This window comes from Leptodactylus fuscus, chromosome 5 (assembly GCF_031893055.1).
Source record: "Leptodactylus fuscus isolate aLepFus1 chromosome 5, aLepFus1.hap2, whole genome shotgun sequence".
Taxonomy (NCBI): domain Eukaryota; kingdom Metazoa; phylum Chordata; class Amphibia; order Anura; family Leptodactylidae; genus Leptodactylus; species Leptodactylus fuscus.
The window spans coordinates 37231947-37253457 of NC_134269.1; the positions used below are offsets into that span (position 1 = coordinate 37231947).

Below are 21511 nucleotides of genomic sequence, written 5' to 3' on the forward strand. Positions count from 1 at the left end.
CGCAGGTGTCGGACCCCTGCTGAACTTTAATTGAAGACTTAGGCTAAGTTCACACGGGGTTTTTTGGTCAAGATTTTGAGGCCGTATCCGCCTCAAAATCCTGACCAAAAAGACGGCTCCCATTGAAATCAATGGAAGCCGCTCAGGTGTTTTTTCCTGCTTTCTGGTCTTTTCTGGCTGCCGGAAAAAAAGAAGCGAGATGCTCATTCTTTCAGACGGATTCACCTCGCGACTTCAACCTGAAGACACTCCCTCCCGACTAGGCCTATTTATTTGGGCCTAATCCGGAGCGGAGTGTGCGAATGGATGCCAGTGCAATGCACTAGCATCCAGTTGCAGCTACCTGTATTTTGGTCCGGAACCTGAAGCGGCCTCCGCCTCAGGTTCCGGTCCAAGAAAACCCATGTGAACTTACCCTTATACTAAGGACTATTGCTTAACACACACCTCGAAATTAAGCAATTTTTTTTAGTGATAACTCTCTTTTAGCAGGAAGGAAGTAAATAGGACCGCAATAGGTAAAGTCTTTTTAGCCTACAAGTAAATGAAATAATGAACGTCATGGAGGACTTGCACATTACTTGAATATATTCTCTCATGTATACATCTTTTATGAAAGTAGATCACTTTCAGTCTGCCTTGCAGAAGTTTTCTTACTTCCCCAATGGAACCCCATACGTGACAATTGTATTGTATTGTTGTATTTTTTAATGACTTCCTAGAGGGAATTGCATACTTTTTAGATGAAGAAGTGATCCCAGGAAGCCCCCATATTGTGCGGTTATAGATGTAGTATGTGGTTAATAATATTCTATTAAAACAACACCATGGCCTATGGACTAGGGTGGGCTCTGGCAGCTATGTACAGTGAGCAATAGTCCGTATGTGCCTTCAACTTGCCCTGGTAATGCCGAAGGGGCACAGGGATAAGAAAACCACCACGCTCTTCGTATTCCTGCAGTATGTATGAACCACAACCCCACCATTACTATTGTCTAACACTATGTTATTTAAAACTTGGGGTAGGACAGCAAAACACAAGCTCCCATCTCAATCTGCGAATATGGCAGTAAATAAGGGCAAGAGGTCTATTGATCATGGGCCTGTGACTCTTTGTTATAGTGCACTTGGTCTGAGAACACGTACACAGCCCAGAGATTCAGAGGAAATTCACACTCACAGGTTTCGGTCACGCTTGCTGTAGAGTTGAACGCCGTCATAATCTTCTGAGTTTCTTCTGTGCTTCTTAAGACATTCTGAAAGGTACAGACACCATTATAAAATGAGCTCTATGTAAATGTCCTCGCTGTACGACGCCTATAGAGAAGTGAAGAGACAATACTAAAGTGACTTACAGCGAGGTCTGCACACATCCGTGGTTTCTGCTGGAACGGATGTAGGAACAACGAGAGCCGCAATGAAAGCTAAGGCCATGTGACTCAAGTCTTTCTTCTGAATAGCTACTGGTATCAATGGAGGAAGAGCACACGCGAGGAGATAACTAACGGCATTACGTAAGAGGTAAAGAGAAGTCACCAAATTCACAACTTTCTAACTAAAAGTTTTTAGGAACCTTTGTTTTTTTGTATTCTGTAGTCCTACTTGTTCCCCCAAAGATACCAGAACTACAATGGAGACTTGAAGACCAGCATTAGAAGTCAATGGGATCTGTTTGGAAAGCGCCGCTTGTTCTTGTGGAGTCAGTGTAGCAAGTCCTACACGCAAGGCTTCCTGAGCACGCAATTGAGAAGGAAAATGGTCTCTCTAGTGCCCCCCATTGGTAGCTTACTCCATAACTGAATGGCACAGACGTATTATGACCTGTTTTCTAGCATACAAGTCATGAAAAAGTCAGAACATTTTGCGCAAGTCCAGTTTCTGCTGAAAATATTGCGACTTTTTGTTTTTCTAAAAAGCCCTGGCCACTTTCCATTGTAAACGCCAGTCTTCATAAGGCCGAGTTCACACAGGGTATTTTGGACCGGAATTTGATGCAGAGGCCGCCTCAGGTTCTGGTCCAAAGTAGACCAGCATCCAGTCGTGCACTCCGATCCAGATTAGGCCTAAATGATTGGGCCTAGTTGAGAGTGTCACGAGGCGAATCCACCTAAAGAATGAGCATGTCACTTCCTTTTTCCGTGAGCCGGAACAAACGGCTTTGTACCAACTCTGACTCCACAGTCCTAGTGAACATCATGGTTATGCAAAAAACTAACAACCATGGCAAAATTACTATTTATGTTCATCCCTTAAAATTCTATATATCTCAAAATGGAACCAATGGGAATTATAGCTTGTCTTGCAAAAAACAAGCCCTCGCGCATGTCCGTCAACAGAAAAAGAAATATGCAGTGATACAAAAACATTATATGTAAAAAAATGGATTCTATTGTGCAAAAGAATGTGTACAAAAAAGGGCAATATTAGCAAAAAAAAAAAAAAAAAAATAGCTTTCAAACTACAGAAGTGAAAAAAACTGCATCATGAAAACGAGACTTCTAGAAAAACTTAAAAACCCAATGGTACAGGCTAAAATAAAAAATAGGGATGATCAACTACTCCCAAAATTTCTGTTCTCTGCTGGCACTGGGTTGGCCAGAAGTGAAGCGGCTCATGTGATCACGGGGGACAATCACATGTTGGGTATCAGAGACATCACTGCTAATGCATCCCCGATACCCGACATGTGACAGCCGAAGCCCGTGATTGGCCACAGCGGTCACCTGCTGACATGGAATGGAAAGGCACACCCAACACTGGAATAGAAGATCAAGGGTTGGTGACTATCACTGCTTTTGTTTGTTCTAGTCCCCATAAATTATCAATATGAGATTGTGGGGGTCAAACACCGAGCACCCCCACAAACAACTATTTAAAGAGGTTGCGGGATGAGCGCTTTGGCCTCTTAACTGCATATCAAGCACAGCGCTGCAGGTTGTATTGTGGCTGTACTTGGCATTGCAGTTCAGTTCCATACGCAAAACTAAAAATTTGGTCATGTACAAATGCAGTCAGTAACAGACATATCGGGACAGCGAGTTCTGCCTCAGGAGAAGCCTGAATGGTCAAGAGTGCTCCTTACCTCAATATATATATATATATATATATATATATATATATATATATATACACACACACACAGTCCTATGAAAAAGTTTGGGCACCCCTATTAATCTTAATCATTTTTAGTTCTAAATATTTTGGTGTTTGCAACAACCATTTCAGTTTGATATATCTAATAACTGATGGACACAGTAATATTTCAGGATTGAAGTGAGGTTTATTGTACTAACAGAAAATGTGCAATATGCATTAAACCAAAATTTGACCGGTGCAAAAGTATGGGCACCTCAACAGAAAAGTGACATTAATATTTAATAGATCCTCCTTTTGCAAAGATAACAGCCTCTAGTCGCTTCCTGTAGCATTTAATCAGTTCCTGGATCCTGGATGAAGGTATTTTGGGCCATTCCGCTTTACAAAACAATTCAAGTTCAGTTAAGTTTGATGGTCGCCGAGCAGGGACAGCCCGCTCTCAAATGATCTGAAAACAAAGATTATTCAACATAGTTGTTCAGGGGAAGGATACAAAAAGTTGTCTCAGAGATTTAACCTGTCAGTTTCCACTGTGAGGAACATAGTAAGGAAATGGAAGACCACAGGGACAGTTCTTGTTAAGCCCAGAAGTGGCAGGCCAAGAAAAATATCAGAAAGGCAGAGAAGAAGAATGGTGAGAACAGTCCAGGACAATCCACAGACCACCTCCAAAGAGCTGCAGCATCATCTTGCTGCAGATGGTGTCACTGTGCATCGGTAACAATACAGCGCACTTTGCACAAGGAGAAGCTGTATGGGAGAGTGATGAGAAAGAAGCCGTTTCTGCAAGCACGCCACAAACTGAGTCGCCTGAGGTATGCAAAAGCACATATGGACAAGCCAGCTTCATTTTGGAAGAAGGTCCTGTGGACTGATGAAACAAAGATTGAGTTGTTTGGTCATACAAAAAGGTGTTGTGCATGGCATCCAAAACAAAACAGCATTCCAAGAAAAACACTTGCTACCCACTGTAAAATTTGGTGGAGGTTCCATCATGCTTTGGGGCTGTGTGGCCAATGCCGGCACCAGGAATCTTGTTAAAGTTGAGGGTCGCATGGATTCCACTCAGTATCAGCAGATTCTTGAGAATAATGTTCAAGAATCAGTGACGAAGTTGAAGTTACGCCGTGGATGGATATTTCAGCAAGACAATGATCCAAAACACCGCTCCAAATCGACTCAGGCATTCATGCAGAGGAACAATTACAATGTTCTGGAATGGCCATCCCAGTCCCCAGACCTGAATATCATTGAACATCTGTGGGATGATTTGAAGCGGGCTGTCCATGCTCGGCCACCATCAAACTTAACTGAACTTGAATTGTTTTGTAAAGAGGAATGGTCCAAAATACCTTCATCCAGGATCCAGGAACTGATTAAAAGCTACAGGAAGCGACTAGAGGCTGTTATCTTTGCAAAAGGAGGATCTATTAAATATTAGTGTCACTTTTCTGTTGAGGTGCCCATACTTTTGCACCGGTCAAATTTTGGTTTAATGCGTATTGCACATTTTCTGTTAGTACAATAAACCTCATTTCAATCCTGAAATATTACTGTGTCCATCAGTTATTAGATATATCAAACTGAAATGGCTGTTATAAACACCAAAATATTTAGAACTAAAAATGATTAAGATTAATAGGGGTGCCCAAACTTTTTCATAGGACTGTATATATATAAAGTCTAAGGGACTGATATAGGCCGCAGAGTACAACGCTCAGCTGTTACCATCAGCCTCAAGAAACATGCCGCATGGTCATCCACCACTCCATTTTACCGCCTCCTCCCAAGAGTCATACAGTGGGGAGAAATAAGGACTCAAGTTCCCCTTGTAGTGATCAGAGCGAGTCCTCTCGGTGGTGCCCCAGCGATAAGACAATTGGTGGGACAAGGCTGCGAACAAACATGATCCCCAGCCACCACCAAAACTAACATACTGCCTATCTATACACTGTAGATGCAGCGTATGTACATAAAGGGTTAAAGTCTTCTCTCTATTTTCTATAGGCTACCATAGTGTTACAGGCATTGGTGACATGACGCTAGGATGCTCTGCCTCATTCAGTAGAAGTCACCTACCTTCTGAGCACTGTGTGGACTGTCAGGAACATGCCATTTCTTGGTCCTTGTGTTGGCAGACAACACCCTCTTCTCCTCCCACTCGTCCTCGTAAATCTGGAGCTCCTCCAGGGACTCTTCCCGTGTTATCTGATGCCATGCATCTGTTCTCGTACCTGATATTTTAATATCCCAGACGTTGTGTGCCAGCAGCAGCTGGCTCCCATGAGCTTCTGTCCTGTCACATGTGCTAAGTGTATTTTCACACTTGCCTGCAGGAATACACTGCTGTGTGCTATGAGTCACTGAATATGAATTAGTCGAGTTCCTAAACAACGGATTAACACAAAATAGGCTCTCGTCTTCTATGTCCTCTTCTGAGTAGGAAGAATCATCACTTTCTTGGTCTTCTTCCACCGTGGGAAGCTCCTCATCCAGTAAACCATCAACCTCAATGTGAGGTCTAGATTCCAGCGCTCTGCTTCTGGGCGGACAGTTCTCCGAATTATCAATCTCCTCTTGGAGATCCATCATACATAGCTGTGCTTGGAGTAAGCTAGCCAAAAAGACATCCTCAGAAGAGTTGTTCTTGGGCAACGAGTTGACTTGAGCCTTCATGTTGGTGGTTTTAGAGATGTTGGATACCTGGGGATCAAGTTGGTCTTTCGTGCGGTGTCCTGAATATGCTTGGTCTCTAAAGTTCTCAGCATTAGTACCTGGGACGTCACCAAACTCTTTGGTCTCTTCTTGATCTTTGTAGGCATGTTTGCTCAGCAATGACCTCTCATTAGTCTTTATGTCATGATTGACCAAAGGGAACGGATTGGCTTCGGCTCCATATTTGGGTTCCTGACCAACCCTAGACAAGGACAAGGTGTCAGCTCCTATGTCAGGTCGAACGTAATATATAGGTAAGAGGTCATCATCCACCGAAAGCTGCTGCTTTTCCATGTCACCCTGTTCATTTGTACTTGGAGGTTTCCAGTTTGGCAAACAAAATATGGATTCCTAGAGTCCAGCACTAGGAGAACACAAGTCTGTATAGGTTGTGTAACCCCGGCACTTCAGAGTCTTCTGCATTAACATCTGCCCTGGAAGACACGGGAAGGAAAGCAAACAGAAAGGAAAAAGTTAATAGTTAATCTGGAACGGCACAACGCCGAAAATCTCCAGTAGCTGGAATATACAGCGGTCATATACAAAGGCACATCGATAAAGCGGAGTCTATGATCAATAGTCGTAGATAACCGAGGGACAACTGAATACAGGACTAGAAGACCTTATAGGAGACATGACTACAGGCATCTTAAGTTATTTTCCGATATATGTAGGAAACATTCTCGCAAAAATGTCTGCAGCTTCTGAATGGTTTGTATAATGTAACACTAGCAGCGGAGAATTGAGGAAATACAGAAACTTAAGAGGAAAAAGTGACTGTAATATAGCTAAAAATCACCCCATACTGCTCTCATGCACCATAAGGAATCCATTCATTGGGAAATGGAACCGGCACTAGAATGTTACAACCAATCCATTATATATCACAAGGAAAAACAAGGACTCTGTTATGTGCAGCTGGTGCCAGAGCGAAGTCAGAAAATGAGAAAAAAGGAGTCATGGAAAGCTGGATGACTGGAGGGAAAAATGGCCGACGTGAGGAGCAGCTCCATGACTAGAAACAACAAGAACCTATAACTAAGTTAGGATCGTAATGGCAGAATGTTGTGATGAAGAAATGCGAGAGAGCAAAATGTAGTGAAGACACATGGGAGAGGGAAAGAGATGAGACATGTGACAAAAGTCTGGGGGAGGTTGTGACAAAAGCCCAGGGGGTACAACAGGTGACTGGGATATTGAGTAGAGGCCTAGGGGGTATGCAACGGAGGCCTGTAGGGGGCACACAACTCAACTGAGGCCTGTAGGTGGCACAAATCGCAACTGAGGCCTGTAGGGGGCACACATTGCAACTGAGGCCTGTAGGGGGCACACAATGCAACTGAAGCCTGTAGGGGGCACACATTGCAACTGAGGCCTGTAGGGGGCACACAACGCAACTGAAGCCTGTAGGGGGCACACAACACAACTGAGGCCTGTAGGGGGGCACACATTGCAACTGAAGCCTGTAGGGGGCACACAACTCAACTGAAGCCTATAGGGGGCACACAACGCAACTGAGGCCTGTAGGGGGCACACAACGCAACTGAAGCCTGTAGGGGGCACACATCGCAACTAAGGCCTGTAGGGGGGCACACAACTCAACTGAGGCCTGTAGGGGGGCACACAACTCAACTGAGGCCTGTAGGGGGCACACAACGCAACTGAGGCCTGTAGGGGGCACACAACGCAACTGAGGCCTGTAGGGGCACACAACGCAACTGAGGCCTGGAATGAGTGTGACAGAGGAATATCAAGATACAAGAGACATGTGTGAGATAAAACCACATGAGAGAAAGAGATTTCAAAACATAGTGACAAGAAATACAGATGTATGAGAAAAGACAAGAGAAATAGATAAAAAAAATCTGCATCAGATCCAATGACAATTGATGCATGTGAATGGGGTTCTTATAATTCCATTCCTATTCTTCAGACAAGACTCTGTGCAGATTATTACACCCCCCCCCCTCCCGATAATAAAGTAGAAAGATAACTTATTCTTGCCGATTCCGCAGAGAAAAGTTGGTGGAATTGGTCTGCTGAACAAGACGACGCACATCCGCAATAGCAATCTGCTGATAAGTGACAGTATATACATGAAGATCTTTATTTTCAGCCTTCTGCTGTGACCTCTGGAAGTTTCCGTAAATGTGTAACAGGAAACCTTCAAGTTCAATGTACAAGCTGCGTTATATAACACTGACTGGTACCAGGTACAATACAGTCCCTAAGAAAGTCTCCAGAATGGCGGTGTACTTACAGCATGCTTCAGCTACAGAAATAACAGGACGTTTACAGCCACATTATAGCATGGACAGCGAGCTGTAGATCTATGGGCTGAGAGCATCAATTCCTGACCTATAGAGTCTATAATGGCCTACATATGCCGCACTACTGGGCTAACATGGTGCAAACAATTCATGAGCTATATTTCAATCTGTCCTCGAGACAAAAGGCCAAAAACCTGCCCCCGCTGGATACGATGAGAAATAGCTAATGGGAAGGGTCTCCATGGATATTATGTCCTCTTTTGGTCATTTACAGAACGCACCATTGTGACAAGCACTTTGATGTACGCCAACAACGCGCAGACAAAGTCGTGAGCAGAGGCTAGTATATATATATATATATATATATATATATATATATATATATATATTCACAAATCAAATATTTCCATTGCTGGCCATACACTACCTTCGCCGAAAGATATTCCTGCCAACTCCAATTCCTGTTGTGTCTGTATGTAGCTATGTATTAAGATATACATCATAAAGCCTATATTGTAAAACATAGGTTGTATGAGATTAGACAAACACAGCAGCTCTCTTGTAGAAACAGCGCCTTTCCTTTCTAGAGGCTGTGCTTGGTATTGCACTTAAATTCAGCTCAGATGCAGCCAAGGCGACAAAATCAAGCTCCAGACCCCATGTCCATCAGCTGTTTCGGGTGGTGAAAGGCAATCCCGACTTGTACAGCTGGATGGTTCCTGGTGCTACTACTACAGTGTATGAAGCTCTGTACACTGCATATGATATCTGTCCGTACACTGTAGCGGTGGCGCCAGGAGCTGGAGCTTTGTTCCCATTCACTTGAATGGTAGCAGAGAGTTACCTCGTATTTGGCTTCCAGGAGCTGAAACAGCTGAGTAGCGAGTGGTCTGGGTTCAGTGCATGAGTAGTCAGTATCCAACTTTGCTGGGTTGTGAACAACTCCTTGAAGGATTTTTTATTTTTTGAGGGTAAGGATTTTCCTTTTCCATTTAGAGACGGTATGGCCACTGACAGTATGTGCGTGTCTACGAAGTACATGACTGATATCATCATACACGTATGACAGATCTCCTTCTGCCGTAACACGTTCCTTCAGCTCCCTCCTGACTCACTGATGCACTTGCTAAACTGGAAATCACTGCCATGTGAGGCGCAGTATGTATCCTGATTTAAGGCCTCCAGTCCTGGGGCAATGTCTGGGGGGAGTTCCTGGGCCTGTTATGGCAGACATCTTAATTTATAAGCACAGGCAATGTGCAAGTTATGAAGACTTATTTAGTGCTGGAGGGGCCTAGTAACAGCAAATAGTCACCGAGCTAGCCCAAGCTTTGCAGCCAGTTGTAAAGAGTCCATTGGAGGAAAGATATCTATATTGAACGCTATGCTCCTGTAGAATTGTCTCATATATGAGAAAAACATGGCTGCGTTCTTCCAAAACAGTGCCACATCTGTCCACAGGCCATGTGTAGTATTGCAGCTCAGCCTCATTCACTGGCTATGCCATGAATAGAAGGATCCAATATTTAGGGTTATTATAAAGTGGGACACATGCTATTCGATTTCTGCATACGAAGATTTTTTTCTGGAAGGCCAAATTGTTCACTTTTCTAGTTTCTTAAAATAGGCGCAATGAAGGACTGACCAGGGTATGGACAATACAGTGATAGGTCTATCCAAAAACCTCAGCAACATCAAGAAGGATCCAAATAAGTCACGTCCTTAGTCATGAGGTATAAATCAGATCATGTCGACACGTGGAAATGAGGCTGTCACTTTGTCTGCCAGAGGAAGGTGTAAATGGCGGTAACATGTACCCGGCCTGACAACACCACGCTGTCCCACCCAGACTATTCCTTCCAGATGAACAGGAAAACCTCAGCTTTGCTCATTTTATATATCTCTACAATGCAGATGCAAATCCCCACATCGCTGGCTGACCACAGTGTACAGGTGTGAGACACAGGAAGCTGAAGCCAATATGTCACCAGACAGAGCAGCTGCTTGTCAGTCACTACAAGGCTCTGACACCGACTGGTACACCAGGGTAGGAGATGTAGTACAAGCAGACAGGAGGATTCATATGAAACGACAGAAACTGGATTCCTGCAAATTTAAAGAGAGTAAAGACTCCGTGCACATGAGAACAAAGCCATTGAAATTCACCAATTCCTAGCCAGATCATAATCCAAGGTGACAGTGGCTTCACTCCCTTCTCTCCATTCAGAAGACAAGCATGCTCTCCTGAGATAAGCTTGCATGTGAATCAGGAGTGTCTGGGAATAACTGTTTAGTTGACACCGTAAAGAGGTTTTGTGGGCCTTAGGGTGCATTCACATTGAGTAAACGCTAGCTTATTCTGAACGTAAAACATGTTCAGAATAAGCGGCGTCTAAAGCAGCTCCATTCATTTCTATGGGAGCGGGGATACGAGCGCTCCCCATAGAAATGAATGGGCTGCTTCTTTCACTCCGTGCAGTCCCATTGAAGTGAATGGGGAGTGCCGGCGTGTACGCTCCGGCATGAGCAGAGCTTGCCGTATACGCCGGCACTCCCCATTCACTTCAATGGGACTGCACGGAGTGAAAGAAGCAGCCCATTCATTTCTATGGGGAGCGCTCGTATCCCCGCTCCCATAGAAATGAATGGAGCTGCTTTAGACGCCGCTTATTCTGAACGTGTTTTACGTTCAGAATAAGCTAGCGTTTACTCAGTGTGAATGCACCCTTAGGGTGCATTCACACTGAGTAAACGCTAGCTTATTTTGTAGAGTAAAATTACACTTGTAAATTTTGCTATTCCATTGACTTCAATGACATTTTACAGGCGTATTTTTACAGGCGTATTTTTTACAGGCGTATTTTTTACAGGCGTATTTTTACACTTGTAAAAAAATATCATTGAAGTCAATGGGATAGCAAAATTTACAAGTGTAATTTTACTCTACAAAATAAGCTAGCGTTTACTCAGTGTGAATGCACCCTAAAACTGATTTTTCAGGATAGGTCACCAGTATGTGATCTGTTGAGGTCCGACACCCAGATCACATGCACGCGCTCCCTGACCACTATTAGTTTCCAGTACGTGCAGGATGCTAGAACAGCTGATGTAAGTTTAGAGAGGTGTGACGACTTAGGCCCTGTTCACACGGGGATCGGATTGGCGTTTTTTTGGTCCTGAGTGTGTTGTGGGAAGCCGTCCCTCTCTGGAGTAGGCTCAAATGAATGGGCCTAATCCGGAGGGTTTTGCTGCAAGGAGGACGCCGAGGCTGAATCAGCTGCGGCGACCGCCTGAAGAAAGGGCAGCTCGCTTCTTTTTTCCATGAGTGGCAACATACCGCTCACGGAAAAAAGGAAGTTGGCGGTCTACATAGACCTCCATTGTGAGGGGGTGGATTATGACGTGGATTAAGCGCCATAATCTGCCCCTTCTTGCCCCATGTGAACGAGCCCTAAGGCTCTATTCACATATGGCAAAAAAAAAAGTAGTGTAATGAAGGGACCCTGACATTTTGTATGGCAAGATTCCCCATGATTAGAGATGAGCGAACACTGTTTGGATCAGCCGATCTGAACAGCACGCTCCCATAGAAATGAATGGAAGTACCTGTGACACCGGCCGGCGCCCGGCAAAGTCAGCGTCACAGGTGCTTCCATTCATTTCTATGGGAGTGTGCTGTTCAGATCGGCTGATCCAAACAGTGTTCGCTCATCTCTACCCATGATCATTAAGGCGGCACTGTGGCTCAACGGATTAGCGCTAGGGTAACATCCGCACGGAGTTTTTATGTTCTCCCCGTGTTTGTGTGGGTCTCCTCTGGGTACTCTGGTTACCTCCAGCATGACAAAAATATACTGATAAATTGTCTACCCATAAAACAGCCGACCCTTGTGGGTGTTGGAGATAGGTGCCTATATGGCAGCCGCTAACTCCCCTACCCCACAACACTCCCTGTACTTGTGCGAGTCCCTTGTGTGAGAAAAGCACATTACAAATGTCTGTCAATACCTCAGTAATGGTCTGAGGTGATTTTTCCTCCAAAACTGAAGTCGCACCAGGGTCTGCGCAGATTACAGCAACATTCATTGACCGGGTAATGAGGGTGACCTCCAGGGTTAGAGTCACTGCTGGGGAAAAGGTTCACCTTGGATGTTATTGAATTGTCCATTGACCTTTCTATAGTATGTATAAGAATAGGCAGCGGAGAACCCAAATCGGTCCTTTTCTACACATCTAAGGAAGGATTCGCTCCCCCAATTATTATATATGGGTCATTTATTGTCACAGTCTCTATATTAGGAGCGGTAATGTCATTGGGCAGGGGAAGAATGGACAGAATTGGGATAGATCCACTTGTATTTATATGGTTTATGGGTAAAGTTTGCTGAGCATAAGGTTAATTTTTCTCGGTTTCTTTAATAAAGAAGGCTGGGGCCTAAAGTTATCCATTTATATGCCTATGTCCATGTGTGTTATTTAAGGGTTACCTAGGTTTGGGCAAAGTGTGACTAATAATCCCATGACAGTCTATGGGGCTGTTCACATGTCCTGTTTGCGGCAGTTTTTGTCTCGTAACTGAAACCTATGAGGGATTGGTGGGTGCAGGCAGGTGCTGTATGGAGAAAATTGTCCATTTTTCAGAGCCGATTTCTATCACTCCCCAAGTCCACCTGTGATTTTCTGTATACCAGGCCAGACCCTCCCCAACTCTCACAGATAGCCACTCAATTCTGCATTTCTCAGGACACTTTCCGTGTGCAAGGTCACATTTGCGGAATTCTCCATTTCATGCTAAAGGTTCCACTAGAGGGAGCAGTCACAGTGCAGGAGAATGGACGGCCTACAGGTCCATATTAAAGGGGACCGGTCATCTCTCAAAACATTTCTAGAGTAGTGCTCAATCGAATAGTAGCACTCGATTGAATACCTACCTTTGCATAGTTGTTGGTGTACTCGGTCGCATACCACGCGGTAAATATTCGATTCCCCTCCCACCTTCCCTGGCGCTTCTTTTTAAACCAAAATCTATGCAGGGGAGGTATTCGATCGAGTATACTCGCTAATCTCCACATTACAATAATTATTTGTGTTTTTAAAAAAAAAATAAAAAAATCAATTCTGGAGCATCTTATATTATACATTTGTGTTGTGCTATTGCTCTGTTACTCCTCCTGGAAATGAATGTCCAAATTGTTAACTGGATGCTATCACTCATTTTGTAAAAGGGATGTGTCCCAGTGTCCAGTGTGTAGGGTCACACCCCTTTGACAATGGGAAGGGTAACACTCAGTTGTCAATTTAGCAAATTTCCAGGAGAAATAACAGAGGAATGCCACAACATAGAAATATAACAATATATACATGTCCTCTTTACATCTATGCAGAACTATACAAGTCTGTGCCCATGGTATAGTTGTGTCCTAATGCTGGCAAAAATATTACTGCAAGTTAAGTAAAGATATAGAAGAAATACAGCTTACCTAAGAAGTTCAGTAGTCAGGGGGATGACAGAATCTCTCGCAAACTACGGAGGATCGGCTCTATCTCTATGGTAGAGGCTAGCGCAAGGCGCACGGTGTTGAGGACTCAGTCCTGACTCCTATGGCTCTATAATGTCCAGTACCATACTGACCAGAGCCAGGGAGCGCAGAGAGAGGTCATGTCCTGAGGTCTCATGGATACATATGCTCTGTACTGAAAGATGTTCTTGTGTTGTTTACAGGAGACAGAAGACCCCGTGTCCTATCCGATATCTCCCGAGGTAAAGAGGATCTGATGACTGTGTAGAACATGTTATCTGTCAGCAGTCAGCCATGTAGCAGGCGTCAAGCGGACAGGAAATCAGCTCACCTCTAGAGGAAGTGTCTCACCGCTCAGCACATGAGCATGCCAGGTACAGGAAATCTATGTATGTCCTATCCGTGACTGCATGTTTCCACATTCAGGGTATTACTAAAGCCTCAGTGATTCACTGCCCGTCCTAATGTCCACCGTGTATTTCCAATCCATAGCTAAAGAGGAAATAGGTCCAGGAAAAGAAGAGTTCATCAAAAGGACTTCAAGTCACCCTGGGCCTCCAGTCTCACAAGAAATGGGGCACCACTACAGGTATGTGGGCAAAATCCCACTTACAAAGCAGATGACAGGGCAGCTTATTTCAGGGACCCCCAGCGATCACCTGTCATATGTGATGAACTAACTGTAAGTTTTCAAATCCTCTGCACTGCCCCCACAGGAGGAATAAGGCATTACATGTTACCCAATGAAACCAGTGAGAGGTCTATATAATGGATGACGGTATTGGATTGTGCAAAGGAAGAAAAGCTTTCCACACTCAAAAGTCATTCTGGTAAAAGAGGGCTACAGAAAATGTAACCCGCTACAATGATTCAGATGGGGTTTTCAAAAATGAAAACTCAAAAAGAGGTGTCAACTGCGGCCCACCAACAGTGCAGGGAAAATATAGTTGTACATACATGGCGGTTAGATGAATGGCCATATCTGGAGGGGACTGTTTTTTCTTAGCAAGAACACAATGAAAACATACAGAGTCTTAGGGAGCCTGCACACGGAGTTTACGCTCGCTCATTCTGAACGTAAAACTTGTTCAGAGTGAGCGGCGTAAAAAACAGATGCCATTGACTTGAATGGGTGCAGGCATACGCGCGTATCACATTGAAATCAATGGGAGGCTTTTTTACCTATTGCTTTCAATGTGATACGCGCGTATGCCGGCACCCGTTCAAGTCAATGGGAGCTGTTTTTTTACGCCACTCACTCTGAACGAGTTTTACGTTGAGAATGAGCGAGCGTAAACTCAGTGTGCAGGCTCCCTTAGGGTCAGTTCACATGTGGGGTTTTTTGCAGGCAGATTTTAAGGCGGAATCTGCATCAAAAAAACAACAACCTCCCAACTCTCCCATTCATTTCAATGGCAGTGAGTGGCAGATGTTTTCCTGTTATATTATAGCACCGTCTAAAGGTATTAGTATCAACTACACAAAGTTCCAGGGTCAGCTGGCAACTACTCATCAATTCTTTGGCTGCAAACTCTCCAATCCTAAGATTAGGTTATGTAATTACCCATTAAGCAACCTCTTAATCTGCATAGCGCTGTAGTAATAGCGTTCCTGTTCCAGATAGGTCTTAATACCAATGCTATATACTGTACATACAATTCGAGGTGACCGTACCGTTTTCAGCATGCCACAACTTTTCTCTCCCCCGGCATTTGCTGTAGCGTCCTACATTAAGTCTATTTAAAGGGAAAGGGGATAAATACATGAATCAAACTCCATGCAAGTCTCATCTTGTACTGGAGACGCGTGACAGTCGCGGTCAGATATCTGATAGCACATGTCTAGCCCACAGCATTAAAGGAGTATGATAGTGTATTTTATAGGAGTGTTACAGCAGCAAAACTTAGTTATTTCCATTACTGTGAGGATGGCGTGGATCCACTTCCGACCTGTCAGTCCCTGCGTCTGCATTGTGCACCCATCACGCTAAGCCCCTCTTTAGTGCAGCGTTAACCACCCTCCATAAATGTCAGGACTCGGATACACCTTTGTCTCTGGATTTCATATCCTTTATATTGTAGTCCTGACCTTTCAATAAAACAGAAGTACGGTCTCCTCCCTCCTCACCTCAGAAGTCTCCTTCCTATTGTTCCTTGGTCTTCACCGAATGTTTGAGACATCCAGGAGATGTAAACCCCGGAGCAGAGACGGACTTGAACAGCTGAGATACAGGTGCTGTAAGGACGGAGCGAGCTCAGCTCCCAGCAGTCTTGTGGGCAGGAAGCGAGCAGACAGCCTGCTGTTCTTGGCAAGCCAGCGGCCTCGCTGAGTACAATGTTCGGGGTGAAAGGGGAAGTGGCATTTCTTTCAATTGGATTTCAAAGGATAATAAGAGGCCTGTGCAGGCAGTTCAAGGTGGACGGGCGCAGATTCCAGTCCGCTTTAATTTACAAACCTATGCGACCTCCTGCACCCTTATGGTTTAAACAATAAAAATATAGAGTTTATCGAAATTATAGAAAAAAAAAAAAGAAAATCATCAATATATTTCAATTAAAGGTGCACTTCGCCGATTAAATGGTAACGTAAATCAGATCAAATTGGGGGGCCAGGACGGGATAAAATAATAAAGAGGAAAGATACTCACCTACATGGGGTCCTCTGTTTTGGGTGGTGCATGTGCCAATCCATGGACTGCAGATGCCAGAAGTGCAGAGGGTCAGGTGACTGTGGAGGACAGTCACATATGGGGTAATGGTGGTAGCCAACATCTGACCGGGTAATGGTGGGTTGTGGCGGTCATCTGACCCTCTAAACCAGGGATAGGCAACCTTCAGCACTCCAGCTGTTGTAAAACTACAACTCCCAGCATGCATACCTGCTCCGCTGTTCTTGGAACTCCCATCGAAGTGAATGGAGCATGTTGGGAGTTGTAGTTTCACAGCAGCTGGAGAACCAGAGGTTGCTGACCTCTGCCCTACACTTCCAGCACCGGAGGGAACGCCACCCAAACTGAGGTCTCCAAAAATTTGTAAATAAATTGACCACTGGGTGTTACCATTCTTGTTGTCAAAGGGGTGTGTCACTACACACTGGAAGCAGTGATTGGACAGGGCCAGGCTGCGCAGGGACATACCCTAAAACTGCAAAATGCATGTTGTCAAATATTCATATATTTTTCAGGAGAAATAGCAGAGGAATGGAACAAAATAGAGTTATAAGAAAAAATGTGTCTGAATTTATACTTCATGGGATGTACAAGCTATTCACAGCGATATGTCAGGAGAGGGGGCAGATGTGCGATAAGGGGGTTAAGCCATGAAAATTGTTGATCCTCTACCATAGGATAGAGAATAAATTGCTGATTGGAGGGGGTCTGATCGCTAACACCACCACTGATCCTGGGGATGGAACGTGCTTTACCCCCATTCAGAATGGAGTGGTGGAAACAGATGCCCCCCAGCTGCCTTCATTGCCAACTCCTGCCTTGGTTTCTGACCCGCTCAACCAACTTTCATTAAATGAGGCAAACAGGGTGCAGGAAAGTTATGCCACAACTACTTCCTTCTACGCCAGTTTTCTGGCATACAGGAAAGTGTACATAGTCGAGGGCCAAGCCACCTTCAGCACTCCAGCTGTTGTAAAACTACAACTCCCAGCATGCATACTTGCTCTGTTTTCTACTAACTCCAATAGAAGTGATGAGAGCATGCTGGGAGTTGTAGTTTCACAGCTGCTGCCCCCCTGTCATACTACATTGTGGACTTACTTCTAGCAAACGTCCATCCAAAGTCTGTGTCATGTCCAGAGCTGTCACCTTGTTGGGGACCTTTATCCACTGCTGTAGGAACCGGCTGCAGAAACTCTAATATAGATAGGGAAACGACCGTCAGCGATCAATATCATGTCCATTACTGCAAAACATCCACCAGAATGGTAAAAATAGTAACGGAAGGAAGAAAAGCAGTTGTCAAATAAGTCTTGACAATAAGGCATTTATGGGCGGCCATGAATAGACTTCATACATGGAGACTATGGATACATAGGAGGTTACATACAGCAGCCGGAGCTGAGCTCCATACAGTCGCTCCTTTGTTCATGCACAGGGCAGGCTCTGCACAATTGTGGGAGTAATTATTGTGGGATTCAGGCCAGAAAATCACATACAATCCCAGTCTCAGACCCCAAGCACATGCAAGATCAGGTTGCAGCCGCTTCCGGTCTTAATGGAACATGCTGGTGCCTGGATCTCATATAGATGTAAAGCTGGAAGTACAAGCTGTATATATCCAAGGGCATGTAGCAACAGCATACACATTAAATACACTATGCATATTTAATAATGCATTATATATGTGTGTATATACTGAATCTATATACAGTAACATCAAGATACCAGTTGCACATAGTGGTGATACGGTGGGGGAGACATTAGCCAGAAATACTTCCTATGCAATTAAATGCAAATGTAAATGAATGGAGTGGGGGAGGGGGCAGGAGGGGCGCTGTCTAGCATCAGCTCACTGGTACCTCCCGAAATTGTAGTCAGAACACCATGAGAAGTATCAGAAGTGAGAATCTATTTGATTTCTTATTTTAAAGGGGCACTGCAGAAATTTTTTTGACTCATTTTATGGTCTCCTCAATAGTTGACTAGTCACCTATTCACAGTAAGATCCCTTTGCTCCAATTTTGTGGCGTAGAGGGATGACATTGCAGGTCTATATTGTACCAAATGTGCACCACACACTCTGTGGAATGCGCACCTCGGCCCGACATCTTTATTAACACCAATGTATGAAATGGCAGTCTTAAAATATCTACCCCAATGTGTCTTTCCTTATCCTGCTTAGGTCTTCTTCAATAAGTCACATGATCACAGTATGACCTGTTTTTTTTCTAGCGCGGGTTGCTGTGTAAACAGGAGAGATCTTTCTGCTGCCAGCATAGGCTAGGTGACCACATAGTTATCCCATCCCCTGTCAAAATGCCTCCATGTTCCTCCTCTGCCTCTCACACATTCTACCAATAGACCCTCAGATCATGAGGCCCTCATTACGTTCCCCAGTGTTATCAGCAGCAGTAGGTGCAGTTTTACAAGAACCTTCCAGGACTGTTGTTGGTGTCGTCATCACAGTCTAAGGTCCTGCAAGGTGCATTTTAGTATTGGCTCTGCAGTGTTTTACAGAAACAGGAAACAGATATGGGTGACAGCATCAGCAATAGATGTGAATCTACTGTGATGACTACCTTGCAAAGCTTAAAAAAAAAAACCATTAAGTCTTTATGACGGATTTGAATTCGAAGGTGTTTCACACTGTTGGGCCGGGTATAACTGCGTGCACGGCCAGGGGTCATGTAAATGGATCAGTAATAAAGAGATGACATACCCTAGTAAACTGGAGGTATATTATAAAGTATGGGTTGTACACTAACAATAGGGTCACATCAGATTTTGCTAGGGGGTCAGTATTGTGTTCATGGTCTTGTTTTGTAGCCTTTTTTCCACCAAATGCGATGGGATCTGCAGCCTCCAAGCTACTTATGAACAGAGCCTTAGGTCCCGTTCACATGGGGGAAAAGGAGGCGGATTTTGGCACGGAATCCTCCTCAAAATTCGCCCCCTCACAATAGAGGTCTATGCAGTGTTTTTTCGCTAGCGGTTTGCTTTTTCGAGGCGGATTCCGCCTCAGGAAATCAATACAAGTGAATGGGAGGCGGAAAGATCGAGTCGAGGTCTTTTGAAGGTCTATTTGCTGTGCTGGAGGGACAAAACACCTGGCTGTTTTTACCAAAAACGCTCCAAAAACCGCCTCAATGTCAAAAACCGCTTCCTAATTCCTGAAGTGTTTTTTTCCGGGCCAAATTCCGCCACACCCTATTCACGTGTGAACTAGCCCTTATAATAAGAAGCAAATTCCTTATCAGATTACAATGGGAGTAAATCCCATATCCAATGTCCTTATAGGTTACACAAGATTATCATATCCACCACATGTAGATGATATAAACCAGCGTATAAATATTCCATTTTCACCTGTCTCTGACTGCCAGTGCCATTGCAGACGTCAAAGGATTGTGGTGAAAGTCACTCTTATACATCCCCCACCCAGACACGTGTTTCCTGTCAAACTAGCGTGTACAAAGCTTCCTGTTTGTGTCTGACACTACGTACATCAGGAAAGAAGTTTTGCTCCAAATGCCTGACTTTGTCTAATAATGCATGCTGGCGTCTTTCGTGATAACCTCAGGATGCTGCGTAAAATGATGCTCTAAATAGCACATCAGATAGAGCCAAGAATCCCCCACCCCAGTATAATTTTATACACGGAAATAGTGGTTTAGGGTCACGAAACTGGGCGGCCATTCCTGTAGAGAGAGGTGACAACCACGGAGTCCATATCATGTACGGTGCAGTGAGGTAGAACATCCTCTCCATTACCCAAGGGGCTGATGCTGGAGTCATATTTGATCTATATATTGGTGGGGGACCCCAGGGTTGAAGCAGTGATGTTCCTTATCTCTGAAGTCTATGAGGAATATGTGAAAACAGGTTCCACATGGACGCAAACCATGAAAAAACACGCCATTTCATGGCTATTACTCTCAACAATCATGTGAATACAGCCTAACTGGAACAGAGGCGATCCTTCATTCAGGACTGCCATTAATAAGCGTGTCTTCCTGTCTGGAGGGCCCAGATTGTCCATGGAGACTCCCATGGTTTCATAGGAGCTCATCCAGCTCAGCCCTATTCTGTTGAATACGACTTAGGCCCGGTTCACATCTGTGTTCGGGTTTCCGTTCGGGGAGTCCTTTTGAGGACCCCCCCATACCTATATGCATTAAAAAGTGGTTACGTTCAGAAAATCCATGGACCATATAGACTATAATGGGATTCGTGTAGTTTCCATAACTAGTTTCTTGCATCCCTGCCACAGTAATGTAACTACGATAATTACATAGTAAATCTGCCATAGACTGCTATACAGTAGTAAGGGCCCCTTCACACGAAGTCTACGCTCCGTGTATTCCGTACATTTTACACATGTAAAATGTAGTTAGCCATTGAGTTCAATGGCATGTTCATATAACGCGCGTGCAAAAAGACACGCGTTATAAGAAAAAGCCATTGAACTCAATCGCTAACTACATTTTACATGTGTATTTTTACACGTGTAAAATGTACAGCATACACAGAGCGTAAACTCCATGTGAAGGGGCCCTAAGGCTGATCTGAAGATTTAATGTTCAAGCTTCCTAGGGGGGTGTTTAAAAAAAATAAAAAATAAAATTTTAAATCACCCCCCCTTCCCTAGATGGCATATAAATACAATAATAAATACACACATTAGACAACACTAAGTCCGAAAATGCCCAAACTATTAAAATATAAAACCATTTGTCCCATATGACAAACGCTGTAGCAGGAAAAAAAAACATCACATTTTTCGCCAATTTGCCTCCCTATAAAAACAGAATATAAAGCGATTAAATCATCATACATTCTCTAACATTGTATAAATGAAAACTACATAGGTTTACACAGTTCCTTTCAGTCAAATATGAAAAAAAAAAAAAAGTTAAGGTGTCAGAATATAGCGATTCGAATATTTTTTTTTTCAAAATTTTGAATTTTTGTAATGTTATTAAAATATGAAAAAACTACCGTATATACTCAAGTATAAGCCGACCCGAATATAAGCCGAGGCCACTAATTTTACCACAAAAAAACTGGGAAAACTTAGTGACTCGAGTATAAGCCGAGGGGGGGAAATGCAGCAGCTACTGGGAAATTTCAAAAATTGGGGGGGGGGGGGGGGGGGGGGGGGGTGTGTTTCAGCACAAAAACTGTGCTGAAAAATTTGGCTTATACTCGAGTATGTACGGTATATAAATTTGGTATCACTC

The 21511-nt window shown here is 44.0% G+C and overlaps 1 protein-coding gene across 2 annotated transcripts in view; it reads right to left on the bottom strand.

Annotated features, from left to right (window-relative positions):
* LOC142202674 (uncharacterized) overlaps window positions 1–15807 on the bottom strand; it is a 34405-nt gene extending 18598 nt beyond the window's left edge. Inside the window, exons 1-3 of one of the 2 annotated variants that reach the window (XM_075272924.1) lie at window positions 15728–15807; window positions 5176–6245; window positions 1181–1256 (exon numbers count right to left, since the gene is read on the bottom strand). In XM_075272924.1, the coding sequence (XP_075129025.1) occupies window positions 1181–1256; window positions 5176–6105 (1006 nt within the window). In that variant the 5' untranslated portion in view covers window positions 6106–6245; window positions 15728–15807. Of the gene's footprint in view, window positions 1–1180; window positions 1257–5175; window positions 6246–13561; window positions 13620–15727 lie in introns of those variants that run through there. The other variant, XM_075272925.1, reaches the window with a different exon arrangement.
* Window positions 15808–21511: the final 5704 nt, after the last annotated feature.